This window comes from Paroedura picta, chromosome 2, assembly GCF_049243985.1.
Source record: "Paroedura picta isolate Pp20150507F chromosome 2, Ppicta_v3.0, whole genome shotgun sequence".
NCBI lineage: Eukaryota > Metazoa > Chordata > Lepidosauria > Squamata > Gekkonidae > Paroedura > Paroedura picta.
This window is the reverse complement of record NC_135370.1, coordinates 84,186,861-84,206,547: the sequence shown is the minus strand read 5'-3', so window position 1 is coordinate 84,206,547 and position 19,687 is coordinate 84,186,861. Positions and strand designations below refer to the sequence as shown.

The window sequence follows — 19,687 nt, the reverse complement described above, 5'->3', positions numbered from 1 at the left end:
ACTTCCTTGTGGGTTACCACAAGGGGCAATACTCTCCCCCACACGTTTTAACATCTGTATAGGCTCTCTGGCTCAGCTGGTTCAGAGTAGTTATGGTTAGAATGTCACCAGTATAGGGATGACACCCAGGTCTATCTCCTGATGGATGGCCAGATCTCCCCCCCCCAGTTGTTTGGAAGCCATGGATTAGGCAGAGCCATCTGAAATTCAACCCCTACAAGACGGAGGTCCTGTGGCTGGGTGGAAGGGGACAGGACCAGGAAGCGCATCTCTCATGCCTGGATGGGGTGCAACTTACATCTGCACCAATGGCCAGGAATTTGGGCATGATTTTTGTTGCTTCTTTATCTATGGAGGCTCAAGTCATGGTCAGGGTTTTTCCATCTGTGGCAAATATGTCTACTAGCGCCCTATCTGTCCTCAGAACACTTTGCCTCAGTGATCCATGCATTTGTCACTTCCAGATTAGATGTCCGTAACTCACTCTACATGGGCCTACCCTTGTCAGAGCTCTCTGGGTTCCAAAGGGCCTGCAAGACGGAGCTCTTCCACCAGGCTTTTGGTTGAGGCCGGGCCGAATACTGAGTGATAAGGGCGGGTCCTTCCCGTCCTTCTACAATCTGGTTCCTCCCCTGGAGGGGGCCTATCATCGCCCCCAGATTTACATCTGGTTGCCACAGCCGGGAACAGATGATTGACAATTAAGGGCCTGATCAGGGATTGTGTGATTGCCATCTGTGTTGTTTTTATCTGTTTTATACTGTATGGGTTTTTATGTTTTGCTATGTTGTGAGCCTCCATGAGCCAGCATGTCTGGGAGTGGTGGGATAAAAGTCCAATAAATAAATGTTTAACAATTTTTAAAGATATATATGAAATTAATTAACCCGCCTATTTAGGAAAGCCTTTCAAGCAACATCAAAATCCCCCAGAGTTTCATGAAACCCTGGTTGAGAAAGCCTGATGTGGCATCTTAAGTACAGCCTACTGAATCACTTTGTAAGAAGCAAATTTTCTGGACCACCTTTCCAGCTTTTAACCTAAGTGTTTGTCACCATAAGGGAAGGGGCAATATACTGCTTCATATTTTTCTCCCTTAGCGGTTAAGATAACCAGCAGAATTTGAGCAATTTTCCTTTCTTGCAAAGCTTTTAAACTCTTAATACCCAGCTGCTAGCCACATTACAGTGCAAATAGTATGCATAGATACTCCAGTCTAAGCCCACTAAAACTCTGAACAGGACTGCAACTGCTACTTTTCAGAGATTATTTTTTCAGGAAAATTGTTTTCTTCACAAATAAGTTACGGTCTTCACCACCATAAGATGACAATAGGTTCTGAATATGATACTGGGGGACAAGCAATGCAAACAGTATACAGACCTTGGAAGAATAGATGAATTCAGCAGGGCACTTCTTACTGTCCTGTGTCCTTTACTGGATAGGGTCAATCACTGGCAAAATTAAATTGTACAAGATCAATGCAGACTGGTCTGGTGCCAAAGGGTAACAGGATATTTAAAATATATATTTAGATTTGCTTAATTGAATTAAAGCTCTATAAAAGCCAGGTGTTGTTACTTGAATTAGACTTGGAAACTTAGAATCATAGAGTTGGAAGGGGCCATAAAGGCCATCTAGTCCAACCCCCAGCTCAACGCAGGATTAGCCCTAAGCATCCTAAAGCATCCAAGAAAAGTGTGTATCGAACCTTTGCTTGAAGACTGCCAGTGAGGGGGAGCTCCCCACCTCCTTAGGCAGCCTATTCCACTGCTGAACTACTCTGACTGTGAAAATTTTTTTCCTGATATCTAGCCTGTATCATTGTACTTGTAGTTTAAACCTATTACTGCGTGTCCTCTCCTCTGCAGCCAACGGAAACAGCATCCTGCCCTCCTCCAAGTGACAACCTTTCAAATACTTAAAGAGGGCTATCATGTCCTCTCTCAACCTTCTTTTCTCCAGGCTGAACATTCCCAAGTCCCTCAACCTATCTTCATAGGGCTTGGTCCCTTGGCCCCAGATCATCCTCGTCACTCTCCTCTGTACCCTTTCAATTTTATCTACATCCTTCTTTAAGTGAAGCCTCCAGAACTGCACACAGTACTCCAGGTGTGGTCTGACCAGTGCCGTATACAATGGGACTATGACATCTTGTGATTTTGATGTGAAACTTGGCAAAACCCCAATTGCTTTGGGTTCCAGATAACCACAGTGACCTACCTTTGTATAACGGAATGAATTATGATGCTCAAGAAGTTGTGCCTGTAATTAGAAAATTCTCTGTAAATAGAAATTCTTTTTGAAATGATTGAATTCTGAACATTGTTGTGTGTCTGTAGTATATACAGAACAGATGAGTGATTTTCTTTCTCAAAATGCAGATTCTAGCATGTAAAAAACCTTTAAACAGCTAAGCCATTTATTTGGTAATTCAGCTGTTGCTCAAGGAAACAAATTGGAATTTGACTCACAGCTTAACTTCTGGGCCCCGTAAGCAGAAGGTATGTTAGACAATGCTTGTTTAGAAATTAGGCTCCGTTCTCCCACAGTTCAATGTGGCTTTCATCTACTTATTTAGGAATATCTCCAGTGAGAAAGTCTACACATGCAGGTTTTTCAAGCACTTGCTATATACACACCTAATGTATGCCTCCAAACTGTAAGAGATCTACAGTTTGAACAGTGCTGTCTGGTGTCAAAAGAAAACAGGATATTTAAAAAATATTTTTCCACAGTATCAAATAATGTATGTCTAAAAAGCAGGTGCTGATACTGATACTAGACATTTGATCCAGTTGAAGTTTTGAGAAGCAGAAAACCACAAGTTACTCGATGTGCTTGGGAAATTCACTTCTGTGACTCCCAAGTGTACTCTACCTGTAAAATGGGGCAAATGAAATTTTGCATGTGTACATATACTATGAACCGAGGACCTGGAGCTACACATGTAAACTAGTACAATACTTGAATATGGTTTACAATTTCTATGCTTTGCCTGGAGCACAGGTTAACTTGGACGCAGCTGAACTCCATTCTTAAACAAAAGAGTTATTTCAGCCTTGAACATTTAGTCACCATTGGAGAGGAAGGTGCATCATAACTAATAGAAGCATAAATAAAACCACTAAAGCACCTGCTGTGGCTGCAAAATTATACTTGGTGATCAACAAATATGAAGAAGGTGGTTTGGGCAAGAGGAGGAATGAGTTTGGAGGCACAAAAAGAAGAAGAGTTGGTTTTTATACCTGCTTTTCACTGCCTGAAGGAGGCTTGCCTTCTCTTCCTCTCCCCACAACAGACACCCTGTGAGGTAGCTGAGGCTGAGAGAGGTCTGGCAGGACTGCTCTGTGGGAACAGTTCTAACAGGACTGTGACTGGCCCAAGGTCACCCAACTGGCTGCATGTGGAGGAGCTGAGGATCAAACCCGGCTCTCCGGATTAGAAGCTGCTGCTCTTAACCACTATACTAGGCTGGTGATCACCAAGCAGCAGCCTTGTTTGAATCCTCTAAGTTCCTTACTTACCCTTATCCATTGTTCCTCTTAATATTTGTGAAACTCTCCTGGGGTGGAGAGTGTCCTGGCTGTCCGAGATGGAATCGGGCCAATCAGGGTGCGGCCAGCAAAGCTGATTGGCCCTCCTTCTCTGGACACTAGCCACTTTGCTCTCAGAGGCCTGAGAGACACACACAGAGAGACAGAGAGCCCTGCCAAACCACAAATGATCCCTGATTACTCGCTATGGCTCCTGCTGCCAGGGAGAGAGACAGACAGAGACAAACTACAAACGAGCCCCAAACGCCCTTGTTTCCCTACTAGGAAGGAGCCCTGATTACCTCCTATGGCTCCTGCTGAGAGAGATCTGCACCTGCCAGTGTCCCCTGGGTCCTAGTGCCCATTGTATTCCTGGCTAGTTTTCTTATAAATCCCCCTACCCACCTTTCCCCTTCCCAAGATTTATGGAAACGTAAGGTAATTTTTCTACAGATATATTCAATTTATTGCTCCTGTACACTACTTTTCAGTCTCAGTAGTCATCAAAGCAATTTTTATAGTAATAAAATCTAATGAAAGGTAAAGAAAATTGGTCTCATGCTGATGGAGCTGTTGAAGGGCTTTTATTAGGGTAGGGGGTGGATGTTTTTAAGCATGAACCTTGGGTCACGGGGAAAGGAGGGGTATAAATGTGTTAATAACTAAAATTAATTATTGCACTGAATTGTACAATAAATCAACTTATGACTCTATTCAATAGCATTTTGGTTAGCTGGGAACCTTTTTGCCACTAGTTTTCAGTTTTAAAATACACCGGTCTGAAATGAACTGGTTCAGACAGCTAGTTTCCAACTACTCAGTTTGGAAGACAGATGTGCAAAAGCCAAATGTAATAGTAATTGGGGCAGGGGGGTGAAAACAGCCAGCATGTGGCTATGTTAAGATGTCACATAAAGAAGGAATGGAGCTAGGGCCCTGAAGTTGACAGACTGGAAGCTGGCTAAGGGATCAAAGTCCCCATTCATCCTTCACTGTCTGCTTTCACTATCCCTTACCACTATCCACTCAGATTAAACCAAATTTGGGGATGCTCTTACATCCTCTTCAACAATCACGTTTAAACTCAAGCTGACGTGCACATAAAATAAAGCCCACAGGGAAGGGTCCACACAATCCCATGGCAATCCCATTCCTTCTCTCCAAGACTCCATTAACTGCATGTCTTTCTCATCTAATCTTCATAAAAATAAAGTTTTCTCTTTTTAGATTATTACCACAAGTTGGAATCAGCAACCCCCATTCCCCCAACAAATGACATCTCCTGCCAGACTAAAACAATTCAAAATAATTTTATAAATTGTCACATTTCTGCTTTGTACATCCTTCTGCTGCATTCCTCAGGTTTGCTACTGAAAGCTCACACAGTATCTCTTTCCCTTCCCCCTCGTGAAAGGCAACTTTATTCAAAAAATTCAAAACAAATTTTCAGCACAGTATTCACAGGAAGTGCAACTTAGTCTAGTTCTTCTGCCATTAAACCCCAAAAAAATTTAGCTGGAATTCCTCATCAAGACAGTTAACAAAAGATAAATAAATGCCACTTGAGGAGCAATATTTTCTGAAGAGAATTTATAAAGGCTAAGTGTGCATCTGCATTTCCCATATGACAGAACATGTCTCTCATTGAACAAGCTAAAAATACCACAGTTCAAGTATTAAACCAATTTCAGATAAATGTTTAAAGAATCCATATTTTTTCATAGATAAGAACACAATGGGAACAGTATATATTGCCGCATACTGTATATAAAAAAGTCTGCTTTTGACTGTGAGCAGGACAGACCCCTCCCCCCAAATATGTGGTCGAACTAAACCATGAAAATTGATAGGGCATTCCTTCTACATATGTACACACTCACACACAGAGTTTTCTCTGTCCAGCTACTCTGCAGGTTTTAGGGGGATATGCTGACATTTTGGTTCCTGAATTGCAGTGAAATTTAAGAGGAGACTCCAGTCTTGTGGCCCTGCAGGCGAAGTCCCAGTCTCCAGTGCCCAGGGGGGTGGGGGGAGCATTCTATAACATGCAACTGCACATCTCCATCTTCCTGTGGAGAAACAACAATTCCTTGGCGAGAAGCACCTCCACTGTTCCACCTGGAGTCTCAGCTTCTCAGTTCGCAGTTTCCCGAGGCTCTTCTTCAGTGTCAGACTTCTTGTGTTTTCTAATATGTTTATATTTCTCAACGTAAGCCTTCACAAGATTAGCCACCTTCACCGGGTTGATTTCACCACTTTTGCTATGACAGATCTAATAATAAAAAAGATAAAATTTAAGTTTCAAAAACCTTAGCGTTAATCCGCACAACCTGCCTTGTACAGAGTGGGATTTTCTTGTGTGAAACCCAGATCCTGGTAAAGCAAGCCACCCTAATAGACACAAATACCACTGCTGGTTTATAAGCTTTGTCTTCCTTTTACCTTTTGCACTGCCTTCCGAAGGATATCTTTATATTCCTCCTTTGTGATCTCTCTCTTCTGGTAAAAGGGCTTAATTGCAAGCTTCACTTCTTCCACAGCCCTCTCTTGCATGTGAAGCTTCTTCATGTACTACAACAACAAAAACGGCATTAGCCCAAACTGTCTCAAGTCAAAACATCCTATGTATTAAAAGCAGAACATGGCTGCTACTGGCTTGCATTAACTAAATCCTGGAAAAGGAGTTTTGTAGTCACCACATAAACAACTAGTTTTCTTAAGAATCAGTGGCTAAGGAATAAAAAAGCAAAGGGCAGGAGGTAGTGGATCATTTCTGTCATGGAGACACAGTCACTGGATCTTCCAGAGACCTGGCTTGAGACAGATGCTATTATTCATACAGGATACAGCCTAGTAAGATATTCAGTAGCCACTACTTAAATTATTGAAAATACTAAAAGATCAACTCCAGAAGTATCTTTCTATACCAGAAGAGGCGTAACACGATGACAAACACTATCTGACTCAAGTAAACACATATTCAAAGAAAAGAGGCAGACATGTGTTCAAATGAAAGAGGAGAAAGGAGCAGAGAGCTCACAAGAGCAGAAGAGGAAAAACATAACATGTATATGAATAGAGTGCCATAATGCCATTATGAAAAGCTCATGTGTGGGTAATTCTGGTCACCACATTTCTAAAGCAATCTAGCAAGACTGGAAAAGGTAACAAACTAGTAGCTAAGATTATCAACAGACAGAATATCTTTTTTATGAAGATAGACTTGAGAAGTTGAAGCATTTCAGTTTAGGAAGGTGACAAGTCGAGGGGGGACATGAAACAGGACTTTAAAATGTCCCCCAAATGGAATTAATAGGGAGTTGCTCTCTCAGTGCACTTGAATATAGGATCACCCAGTAAACCTGACTGACAACAGGTTGAGGATAAACAAAAATGAAATAGTTATTTTAACAGCATCTTTGCCATGACCTGCTGCAATAGCCAGACAAAAAAGTATGAGGCCAAAATCACAGAGGCCAGGTCTATCAATTAAGAGCCATTGTGTCTACTTTGTGGGTTTCTGTGCTGAAGGATTCTGTGTTACATCATTTTACCTATGGGACACCCTCTTCCCATATGTCCCCCCAAAAGGGTTAAGACTCAGTAGCCAAAGCCTACTCAGGTTCCCAGCCCCAAAGAGGTGAAAACTGGTCTTGACCAGGGCCAGGACTTCATTGGCCCTGGTCCCCACCAGGTGGAATGCTCTTCCCCAAGAGAACAGGACCCTCCAGAACAGGACCCTCCAGTGCCAGGGGGGCTGTAAGACAAAGTTGTTCTGTCAGGCCCATGGCTGAGGCCAGGGAATAAGACCAAATAGATGCTGGCCTCCTTATCTGAAAATTCCATTCACTCAAAAGAGAAAAAAATACACCATCTAACCCCTTTTAACACCCATGGGAAATGATTTAACCCCCAGGAAAGCAGCTTTTAACATATTTTTTAAACCTAATTTTAAAAAAAATGTATGTTCCATGATTGTTTTTAAAGCTTCTTGTTACTCACCCTGAGTCATTCATGGAAGGGTGGGTTATACAATTATTATTATTATTATTATTATTATTATTATTATTATTATTATTATTATTATATCAGCAGCAGCAAAATCAGTTTACCTCTGCTGGAGACAGAATGCTGGACTAAGTGGTCTGATGCAGCAGGCCAATTCTTAGGTCCACATAGCCATTCTGAGCAGAGCCTATACACAGTATACCTTAACTGCCCAATTCATTCGCATTCACTCACCTCTTCATTTTTCGTTTTCTCTGCTGGGGATTTAGGAGCTTTGATTTTCTCTTCCTCTGTATTTCCTGTGGAAGCTGCCTGAATTCCTGGCTCTGAGGCTGTAGTCAGATTGCCGGGCTCCGGAGTCAGTCCCTGTCCCACCACACAGCCAAGCAAAGGAAGGCTTCCCTGCATTATGAATTGAACAGTGGGCTGGCTAACTGGTGCATAAGGTGGCAGACTTGAGGCCAATGGTGCTGTCAAAGGTAGGTTTTGGTTGTAAGCCTGAAATAAAGGAACAGATGTCAGAAACCACACTACTGGGCACAGGCATTCCAAGGACAGTGCTTATTCTCCAGAACTTGCTGCCAGTTCAAAATGCCTTATCAATCTCTTTTTCACTACTGGGAAGAAGATCAAGAAAATCTATTTTTACACAATCCAACTGGTCTGTTTTTAAATTTGTCTAGTGGAAATTACAAGTCAACTTGCAAAGTGGCCGAAATTTATTTCCATTTTAAAACTGAAGACATGGGCATCCCAACATCAGGAGATTATTAAAGAATATGGGCTGTATGAAATGTGCTGCAGAGGGGAGGAGGTGGGGAGTATCCCACGATGGAAGTCAGGTGGGGCACAACGAAGCTAGAGATGAAGTGGAATGGCCTTCCATTATACTTGAGTTCTGGTATGGCAACCAACCTGAGAGGAATCTATATCAGGAAACATAGGCTCAGGAATCATATAATTGGTTGGAGGAGGCTCAGATAACTGCACCTGATTTAATGTTTGGGTCAAATCCTCTGCTTTCCAGACCCCTTCCTTCATTCTCTGCTGTCTGCAGAATGGTACTCCTAAAAAAAGAGTCCCAAAAGAAGAACAGTACTTCAGAATAGCAATAAATCCATCATAACAAGTCAAAAGTATAACCCTCCTTAATCACTAAGATTTAGGAGAGATTCTATGTCATTTTCAAAGTGGTTTCTACAATATTCTTCAAATAGATTGCTTTATCTCTGAGTAAAAGCATTTGTTCAAATACTCGTCTCTTATTCTTCACTTAAGAGTTCCTTAAAAGGTCCCTTTCAGCAAATTTGATACAGTCCAGAAGAGTTGGTTCTTATATGCCGATTTTCTCTACCTGAAGTAGTCTCAAAGCGGCTTCCAGTCACCTTCCCATTCCTCTCCCCACAACAGACACCCTGTGAGGTGGGTGAGGCTGAGAGAGCCCTGATATCACTGCTCGGCCAGAACAGTTTTATCAGTGCTATGGCGAGCCCAAGGTCACCCAGCTGGCTGCATGTGGGGGAGTACAGAATCGAACCCGGCATGCCAGATTAGAAAGCAGTCGGTCCCTGAATGTATAGATAGAAGGTATAGAAGGTATGTACTGCTAATTTTTTTTGGGGGGGGAGGAGGGGGGAAGTCTTGAATATCCCACTATACTCAGTGCTACGCTATTAGTATTACTGTTTCATAAAAGTGGCTTCTACATCAATGACATGGTATTTTAAAGTTTTAAGGGCTACCGTATGCTTACGTGGTGTTTTGTCCACAGTCAATGTATCGCTTTCTTCCTCTTGCAGATTCCATGTAACCCTTTTTACTAATGCTTTAGATTTCAGCACAGGGCCTTGGGCTACTGACTCTGATTCAGGTTTATATATACCAGTTGCAGTCTCATCTAAGACAAGGCCAATATCTTTAGCTTCTGTTGCTGTTTCGATTTCAGGTGGAGATTGGGTTGGTGTTGCCTCATTACCATCCTGTTCAAGTTCCTCCTCCTCCTTCAAAAGAGAATCTGAAAGAAACGGACACACATCCTCTTTCTCGAGTGCAATTTCCTCCAGTGTTGTATCTTTTTGCCTACTCAGCTCTGGTGATTCATCACCTGCTGCTGATTCCTTCTTGGAGGAGGAATTTACATTGTATGGCCATGTTTGAGGACCTGTGCATTCCAGTTCAGAAAGCATTGCCTCATTTATAAGTTTCTCACAGACTTGCTCTACTGCAATGGGCTCTTCTAGAGCAGTTTCTATTAGGTTATCTTTCACAGTAATCTCCTGTGCAGGCATTATGTCCACATGAACACTCAAAGGTTCCTGCATGATATCATCTGACTCTTGTAGCAGAGGAAGAGCAGGTTCAAGAGAGCTGTTTAAGTTATCACCTGAAGATTTCTGGTCCTTCTCTTGAGGAGGCAGCACCAGCACCTCTTTTGGCTTGTGCTTCCTTTCTTTGGACCGTGGCCTAGACTGAAACTGTTTCTCTTTAGATTTAGTCCTTTTATGTTCTCTAAATCTTGATGGAGAAGATGACCTTGATCTCCTTTTTCGTCTCTCCAGAGACCTAGACCTTGATCTTTTCCTCTCTCGGGATCTTGAGGACCTCTCTTTCTCATACCTGTCATAGCTTCTCCCTCTTCTGTGCTTCTTCTTTTTAATTCTCTCAGCACTGCTTGAAAGGGAACATTCTCGTTCCCTTGCCCTAGAAGCAGAATGCTTTTTTTTCTTTCGGCCTCCATAGCATTCAAAAGAAGAGTTGCCTGGACTAGCAGATCGTGATCTAGACCTCTTATGTTCTTTTGGCCAGGAGCTCTTCACTTTTTTGTCTTTAGTTTTATCTTTTGCTTTCTTTTTCTTTGATCGCTCACAACTACTGGAGTTGTCACTTGATGACTGCCTGACCTTTGATTTAATCCTCTGGCTTTTGCTGTCTTCATCAGACCGAGAAGTAGATCTTGAGCTTCTGTCCCTTGAATGCGTCCTTGATCTAGATCTTGACTTGGTGAACTTGTATTCTTTTACAGTTGGCTTTTTCTGCTTTAATTTCTTCTGGCTCAGAGAACAAGAATTTGATGAGGAGTGGGATAATGAGTGTTTCTCAGATGGCTCATTTCTAAGAGTAATTTGCTGCTCATTCTCACTTGTAGGACTGTCCAAGTCCATTTTCACTCTAGATTTATCCTGATCATTTTCAAAACCAATCTTAGAACTTTCTTTAGGAACATGCTCTACATCAGTAACTTCTTGCTTGATGGCAAATGAAGTACAGGGCGCACTGGATAATTTTTCATCATCCATTTTTTCTTGTTCTGTATCAGAGACCTGCTCCACAAGCCTCTCTTTAATCACTGCATCTTCATTAGACTCTGCGATACTCGACTGCACATCAGATGATTCTGCCGCTGACCCAAAGATGTTTTCCAGGGTGTACGGGGTAATACGGCGCATTGTTTGGAATGTCTGGACTTTTGGGCTTGCTATGGATATTGTCCTGGTGATACTGGTAAAAGGCAACCTTTCAGGACTGCTATTTGTAGAACTTGAATCAGAACCCGTTGGATCAAAAGGGTCATATATTTCACTTTTGACTGGTTTTGTTTTTTTCAGAGAGAAGAGAGGTGAAGGATTCTCTTTCTGCTGGACTTTATTGTCAACAGGCCGGAAAGTATTGCAAAATCCAGGATTAGACAGTCTGCTGGAATGCCCAACATTCCCAGGGATGTTGATTTTAAAACTCTCAAATGAAGAGCCTCCAACTTTCCCTCTTGATGGAGGAATGGAGGAAGTGCTTCGGGCAGCAGTATTTGCAGCAGGAGTACCTCCACTTGCATGTGCCTGCTTCTGAGGGGCACCTGATGCATTACTTTCCATTTTATTAGCTCTGACTGGCTGGTTTGTGCTCCCTTTGCCAGTCAACTGTGTTATACAGGAGCTGGGAATGTCACCACTTCGGTTACTAGCAGACTGTGATTCGAAATGCCCACTATTTGCTTCCTTCTTAATCTTTGGTATCCTGGGAAGTTCACAGATATCAAGCCTTTTAGGAGCAGGTTTTAGAGGCTGTCTCACAGGTACGGTTTTTGGAACTGAACTGATGGTATTGAGCAATGACTTAGAAGATGCAGAATGTGGGCCCACAGGCAGTTTAGAACTGCCATTAAATCTGGATACTTCACCCAATTTGGGACCACATCTATTCAAATTTGCTAGATTCTGAGCCTGGACAGATCTTGGGGTCATTGAATATTCAAATCGAACAGGTACTCTTCCAGCTGTGGTCTGTAATGGACTTGCTGCTTTGTTTGCTATGTTTAAAGAAGGTGGGGATGATGAACATGTGCTTGAGATGGTAGGTTTGGAGTTAAGATTCAGTTGTGAAGAAACCAAAGATTCAGCACCAGAATTACTAAGTGCAGTCCCCAAGCATGCTGTGTCAGGCTGGGTAGTGCCTTCCAAGCTTTCCTCTGCTCTGGAATTGCTTACTGACTTGCTGGGCAGCAGTGGGACTGAAAGATAATACAAGAAAAATACTGAGCTTTCCCATTATTTACCAACAGTAAACTGAAACTAAATTTAATTTATTTAATATCAAATTACCATGGGAAGTGTACTATTTACTGACAATTAATATTGCTAAGCATGTCAACTGCTGTTGAATGGAAGTTAGTAGCTAGTACAGCTAGTATAATTTGTCACCTTGAGCGTATGTCCCAGGTACATAAGTGCATCCCTCTAATAAGATGCTAAGAAGGCATCTATCACTGCACTATCTGCTTGTTTCATGCTGGTTGCAACCTGGCTTTGACCATTCACATGCACGGTCACATTTTCTTCAATTCATAAGCATGTGCTTTATTGATGTTGGGCTTCCTACAACAGAACAATTAATTATTGTACACAGTTTTCTTCTTTCTAAAAGCCTACATAAACTCTGAAACCACTACAATAAAGCTAGCAATGTCTAAGGTGCAAAGGGTAAAAAAACAATTACTTGCATTCCTTGACACCATTTCATAAGGATTAGAACACACTCCTAAACCTAAGATGGGAACACATCTGCTAGACTTTTGATCAATCTGACCAATCACATTGGCGATTCAGGACAGAAGCCAAAAGCCCTCACCTGTTTTCTTTGCAGTTAAAGATCCATCTCTATTAATCACAACATCAGAACCACTCATCATAAGAAGACTTTGTCCAGACAAAATGCTCCCCAACAGGTCAGGCACAGGAACTGGCTCAACTTCAGGCTCAGGTATCAAGGCAGGCACACTCCTCCTATAAGTTACACATGGAACACCATTTTCTGTGTTTAGAAATATGGAACCATACTGCAGTTCACATCAGAATAAAGGCACTACTACATCAATTTAACATGCGAGCTCTATGCAGATATAGGACTGGATCCAATGATTACCCTCCAATGGAGAAAGACTTCCTTCCACAAATAAAGCCTTTTCTTCATCAACTGAAGCCTTTTGCCCATTAGAAGGAATTCTCCATTGGAGGAAAACTTAGTGGAATGAAGACACGGGATTCAGATTAGCCAAGGAGAGCTATAGGACACAAACCCTAGAGCAACTACACACTGGTAGGCTACTGTTTTCAGGAGTAGAGTATGAGTAAAATACTGAACCAAGTACAGTTACATCAGCAGGAAAAGGAATTATAAAGGGCAGCTTCCTATGCAGAAGGATTTAAAAGTCTGTTGGAAGATTTGTAATTAAGAAATAATATGACACCTATTATGGAACTCTAGGCAAGCCAAAAGAATCTGCCTGTGTACCTTGTTTAATTTACATAAGTGAAAACAGGCTGCAGAATACAGAGCTCTTCTTAGCCAGGATTTTTGGTTGAAGACACATAATACTAGCAATGCCTCATTTATTCAGATGCTAAGACATCTACAACTATTCAAATAAATCAAGTGAATAGCATACTTATGTATTGTGACCAGGAATTAGGAAGGATAGTATGAAATGTCCATAATTTACTTTCAATATCTTGTTTTTTTCACTACCTCACTTGGTCCGTATCTACCCTAAGTTTAAAAGAGTAGCAAAGCTTAAGACTACCTGATGCTATCAGGAAAGCTCCTGTGTAGCCACCATTTTGCAGAATGCACAAAATGAAATCTTCTGAGGGCATTCTAAGAAAGGCATTTGTGGTATAACAGATCAGCTATGGAAGTTGCTTCTTCTGTAAGGGTAGTTAAATATCAATTTAAAGTCTTTCTTCCTTCCGTGTGGCCTACATTAACTGTTTTCCATTATTAGTTTGCACTACCTTCCAGCTCCAGCACTGTTTTGTGGTATTAGATGTGTGCTGTTTGAATGAATTCGTTTTTCATATTTTGTAATCTGCTTTGAGTGAGCAAGGTAGACTATAAATTAGATAATTAATATTAATATTTCCACCAGCATTCAGCACTTTAAGTTTCATCAAGAGGAGGAATGCTTACTCTGGCTGACTCATACATATAAAGAGCCACAGAACAATTTCTTCCTATCCTCTACTTCAATACCATGGTGATAATCACCTGATCCTGTAGGCCTACAATGTACCTAGGATAACCAACACATACACAACATCCCTTCTACCTACCCCTGGCTCACAACTTTCACAAGAGAAGAGGATGGGGGATGCATACAAAATTCCTTGGAGATGAGCATTAAATGTTACTCTACTAAAACAAAATCTCTGAAACCCAATTTTTGAACAGGGAAGCAAGGTGATGTGGTGGCTAGAAAGTCAGGCTAGGAGACCTGTATTAAAATTCCCTCTCATCCTTGAAGCAGTGACAATAAAACAGTGAGGGGGAGGAAATCAGTTACACTGCCCTGATCTTGTTGGAAAAAGGCAAAGGTTTTTGTTTTGTTTTTAAGGCCTGGCAGTAAAACAGAAACTTATAGACAATACTGCACTCCATAGCAAGAACTGGTGTACAGAGTGCCGCCCCCACGTGTATGCAGAAAGCCTTGTGGGATGCCACAAGAGAGGCTAATGCCTTCCCTCAAAGACCACATCTAAAAAAAGCAATCAGCAGCCATTTCAGCAAGTGGAGCCTGACAGTGCCACGGAAAGCTGGAAATTAATGACCCCATCTATGACTGCAAATATATACACACCCCTCTATAAACTCTCACGCCTATTCAAACTCCATGACAGTGCTACTACATAACAAAGACAATCCTCATATTCACTCTGCCTTTTTCACAGGAAACAGTCTTCCCAGCGAACTTTCTTCAAGTCAACTGAGTGGTGGTAGAAGAGTTTTATCAAGAAAGGCCTGAGCCCAGAACTAGCAAACAAGTTGTCTACAACATATACTCTGTACATCTTAAAACATGACTAAGCAACATAGTTCTGGCACATTGCAACCTCAGGCTAAGAACTTAAGCTAAGTGGTACCAGCTTCAATAAACATACATATCCGACATTACATTGCCCTACTCTAACTGCTAAATGAACTTGCGCTAAGCAATTTAAAAGAATCTGTGCCCTATCTTGGCATTCCTCTTACATTTTTGCCTTACCTGTAGCAACTCACCTTCAGAGGTTTAATATTTGGCTGCATTCCTGCTCTTTGGTAGATTCTCCCCTAATTGTCAATGGGGTTTTGGCCTCTTTGGCTCTAGAGGAAACATCTCAGCATATTCCGCTTACACTTTGGCTCCTAATAAAAAGGAAGCAGAAAGCTCCCTAAACCTTAAAGCATTTGTGTTTATTTCACAAGCATGGAACTACATAATAGAAGCTTCATTTTTGGTTATCCCTGGGTGAGGTGAGCAGGAATCCAGCCAAATGACCCTGTTCTAGGCAGGGAATCTATTTCCCTCTAACCACAACTAATTTCCAAACAGTGAGATCACAACATTTCTGAATGCAGTACCTTGGATCATCTAGCTGAAAGTGATTAAACAGGGCCAACCCAAGCCCCATCCAACTCCAACCCACGTGATTAACTGAAAGTTGTATTTTCCGTGGCTTATGTGCCTAGTTGCTTCCATATCTCCTCCCCTTTCTTCTCAGGCCCGTGACCCTCTCCTGCTTGGCAAAGTCACATATTGCTCCTCACCCCCACCCCTTTTCAGTCTGTCCAGGATGCCCCATTTTCAGTTCCAACTGCAACAGAATCTACCAGTACCAGCATTCTCTCCCTTACCCGTTAAAGAGACACTGTCTCAGAACAACACAGTCATTGAAGCCTAACTTAAACATGAGGTATTTGTTGTGGTTTTTGTAAAGGAAGAGGTCATGACAGCAAGGTTCCATACACAGAGTATGGCATATAATTTTAGTTGTGGGCAGTTTCAACATTTGCCCATCGGCATTGCTTCCAGGCTACAGAACAGTGGGCAGATACAAAAGCTGCATGTGCTGGTGTTGACATCACATTTAAATGTGATGCTCAGAGTAAGGAAGCCCCGTTTCCATTTCACATAACACATATATTAAAACACGCTTTTAACTGTTCAGAGCAGATCTGAATAATATGGGGAGAACTTGGGATAACCACATGCAACTTAGTCTTTACACTGAAACACCAAAAATGTCCGCAGTGAATTATGAAGAAGTTCTTCCCATGAGAATGAATGTCAACCACTGCAGTAGCATTGCCTTCACCAGCAGAGTAGACACCAACTGAAGGACATGGGGAGGGGAAAGAATAGTTTGCCCATTCATGCTCTGTTCTTGTGCAGCTCAAAGTCGCATTCTGTGCATGTCTCCCTTTTCAACCTCCTCATTCAAATTAGACAGCAATTTTGTCATGCTCGCATTTAATGCTAGCAAAATCTGTGTGACATAATTACTATTAACTAATTAATTAGTTCATTAAATTGATTTCTTGCCCGCCACTATCAGCAAACCGTTTTCAGTGGGTTACACAATAAAACCCCACAATACAATAAGATTCCGACATTAAAACCACACTGTAACCCAGCAGCGAACTAAAAATGAATGAAAGGTAGGCATTGTTACTGGCTGCCACAAGTAAACTCCCCAAAGCAGCCTTTCTCAACCTTGGTGCCATTAAGAAACCCCTGAAACTTCTTTGGATTTCGAGAAGCCCCAGAAGTGGAGCAATCGTGCAGAAAATGGTTGGGAAACATAACTGTGTACACACCCACCCGGGGACGCTCCCCTTCCCACCCCCTTCAGGCCCATCATTGATCATTTTGGGAAGGATGTGTGGGCTGATATAAACAATTTACTAACTCCCACCCATTCAGGAAACCCTTCCAGGGCTATCAAGAAAGCCCGCCCTAAAGAATTCAAAATATGCAGAAAAGATCTCCTGCTTTGTTACTCCAAGATGCCATTTGAAGAATTCAGAGTATCTGGAGCTTCATTTGTACCAAATTTCATCTTTCTACATACTGCACAACTGCTTTAATTTTTAAACCCTTATAAAGCAGAATAACCAATAAGGCTCAAGCATCTATACCTGTGGAAGTGAGAGTTCACCTTAGTAAGGTTGAACTACAGTTTATCAGTAAGCACAAAGTGAGAAGCACTATTTTACTGAATTAAATCGACACTGCCACCAGTTTCAAAGACAGGACTGAGTTGAAAGACAGCTGTCCAAGCCCATCCACAGCTAAGTCAGGATCTGAACCACCTCTTTAACTGTATATCCAACTCTTTAGCCTATGGCACAAAGCACAAGGTTAGGTTTTCAAAATGCTGTGCGAAGAAATAGACCTCAGAACAAGCTACATTTGCTGTTTGACACAAAAAAAGCATCACCTGGTTGGCCTTACCCAGGAAGCCCCACAGCAACTGGTCTAGCAACAGGGCGATGCGATCGAAGAGCTGACTGAGAGAGGACTCTCCTTTTGGTGCTCACAGGTGAGGCCGAGTTTACAGGAAGCTCTTCATTACTAATACGGAGAAAAGTTTGGAAGATCACAGCAAGCTTCAGGTGAATCTCAGCTTTGTGTGTAAGTGGAATAAACCATACGTTCCTGGGCACCAATTATGGTCTTCATGCTGTCACCCACCCCCACCTTTAGAATGGCCACAACTCAAATCTGAGCTTTTTCCATCATGGCTCCCCCCTCTGTGGAAAGGGCTTTCAAATGAGGTGAGGGGACCTTCCTGAGCCCCCGGGGAGGGCGGTATATAAATATAATAAATAAATACAATAAATAAATAAGTTGGGAGATCTCCAGAAGGGATTGCAGGACTTGCCTCTTTGCCAGGGCTTTTGTTGGCATATAAATGGCAAGCATGGAGGGCTGGGATTGTAGGGTATGTTTTTTTTTAATTTAAAATCAATTTGTAATGTTTTAATTATTGTAAGCTGCTTTGAATAAATGATGTCATAAATACTTTATATAAATAAATATGCAAACTGAAAAAAGCCACTAAAATTAGGACTCAGAGTAGATAAATTAGAAATATGTACTCCTGGGCACTAGAAAAATATGCCAACAGTTCTTAAAATGTTTCATTATTGATGCCCTCCCCACACACCTTCTATTTCAAAGAGTAGATATAATCATTTCCTTGCCACTTGTCCTTTTCCTACCTGTTATATGGGTCCAGCTCAAAAGGGTCTCCAAAAACAGAGAGAGAGGCTGCTCCAATATCTGCTCTCATAAGGCCAAGTGAGGGTTCCACTGGTTTGTACACAGAAGGAATGGACATGCCATGTACTGGCTTGCCGAGATGAAGAGTTTTTGCAATTCGGGAACGAACAGCCACATCAGTTTTTATCTGAGAAGAGAAAGTGCAAGTTAACTCCAAACCAGGAACAAGATTTCAATAAAGTCCTCTGAAGCCAGAGAACAGAATATATTAATTATACAAGCATAAGGGATGGCATCTCCATACTTCATCAAACAAAGTCGCACATAGAATCATAGAATAATAGTTGGAAGGGACCTCCTGGGTCATCTAGTCCAACCCCCTGCACTGTGCAGGACATTCACAATCCTATCACTCATCCACTATAACCTGCCACCCCCATGAGCCTTCACAGAATCAGCCTCTCTGTCAGATGGCTATCCAGCCTCTGTTTAAAAATTTCCAGAAGTACCATATCTTATGCATTTGGTCCCTCTTAATAATTGTAAAACAGCCTTGGGGGAGGAACGGTCCGGCCTCTCCGGGGCCCATCAGGGTGCACCCTGATTGGCCCTGCCCCTACAGCTCCTGCCCTCCCTCACCAAGCCATCACCCCTTGCCTCACAGACGTACCTGACTGTTACAGCCCCAGGTAAGAGGCTGCAGGGGGGAGAGGGGCCACTTCCCAAAGGCTCGCAGAGGTCCCAGATGTGCTTTCCAGGCTCCCGGGAAGTCATCCAGCCTGGGGGGGGAGCGCTTCCAAAGGCCTGAAAAGCACACCCTGGGCCTCACAGACGCCCCTGGGTATGCTTGCCAGGCCCTTGGAAAGTCATCCAGCTGGGGGCCTGGGGGACAGGGAGCGCTTCCCGGGGGCCTGGCAAGCATACCCGGGCCCTCACAGAGGCACCAGGTGTGCTTGGCAGGCCCCTGGAAAGCGCTCCCTCTCCCCCACCCACCCCAACCCCCCCTCGCCCTCAGCACTTCCCGGCAGCCTGGAAATCAGCCGGGAAGCTCATGCTGAAGACCCTTTCAAAGCCTGTTCTTATGAACGGGCTTTGAAGCTAGTATTATAAGAAAGTGTTAACTGCAGATATTTGTGTAATCAGCAAAAATAATCTGGGAATATACTTTTATTTTCTTCCCCTTTCTCCTCTTTGCTCGACGCCGGCGTCTCTTAATCCATGTTCCTGTGCTCTTTTTGCCAGCAGATGATTTTGTATGGGCCTTTTTGCCTGCCACTCTCTTTCTTCTCCCTGAAGATGACGCAACAAAATGCTTTTAGATTTGAAGGTCAACAGACACAGATGTCTTAAGCCCACACCCACTTTAACCCATACAAGAAACACAAAGTGCATAAAGTTTCAGTCTGTTTCAGGTCGCCCCACCTAATGATCATTCAAATAGAAATTGCTGCCTTTTGCTGAGACTTGTATTTCCTGAAGTCCCACAATTTTTGGGTGGATTCAGGTAGAAATCAATGTTATAACATAACTTAAATGCCTTGAACTTGGTACTGATATGTTGTAGATCAGTGGTCCCCAACCTTTCTGAGGCTGGGGACCGGCAGGGCAT

The 19,687-nt window shown here is 42.5% G+C and overlaps 1 protein-coding gene across 4 annotated transcripts in view; it reads right to left on the bottom strand.

Annotated features, from left to right (window-relative positions):
* PHRF1 (PHD and ring finger domains 1) overlaps nt 1-19,687 on the bottom strand; it is a 43,216-nt gene that overhangs the window by 6,191 nt on the left and 17,338 nt on the right. For 2 of the 4 annotated variants that reach the window (XM_077321369.1, XM_077321371.1), the window contains exons 10-18: nt 19,244-19,368; nt 18,078-18,265; nt 17,308-17,427; nt 12,666-12,820; nt 9,298-12,048; nt 8,460-8,611; nt 7,779-8,042; nt 5,979-6,107; nt 4,832-5,808 (exon numbers count right to left, since the gene is read on the bottom strand). In XM_077321369.1, the coding sequence (XP_077177484.1) occupies nt 5,671-5,808; nt 5,979-6,107; nt 7,779-8,042; nt 8,460-8,611; nt 9,298-12,048; nt 12,666-12,820; nt 17,308-17,427; nt 18,078-18,265; nt 19,244-19,368 (4,022 nt within the window). In that variant the 3' untranslated portion in view covers nt 4,832-5,670. Of the gene's footprint in view, nt 1-1,383; nt 5,809-5,978; nt 6,108-7,778; nt 8,043-8,459; nt 8,612-9,297; nt 12,049-12,665; nt 12,821-17,307; nt 17,428-18,077; nt 18,266-19,243; nt 19,369-19,687 lie in introns of those variants that run through there. The other 2 variants (XR_013228257.1, XM_077321370.1) reach the window with 2 other exon arrangements.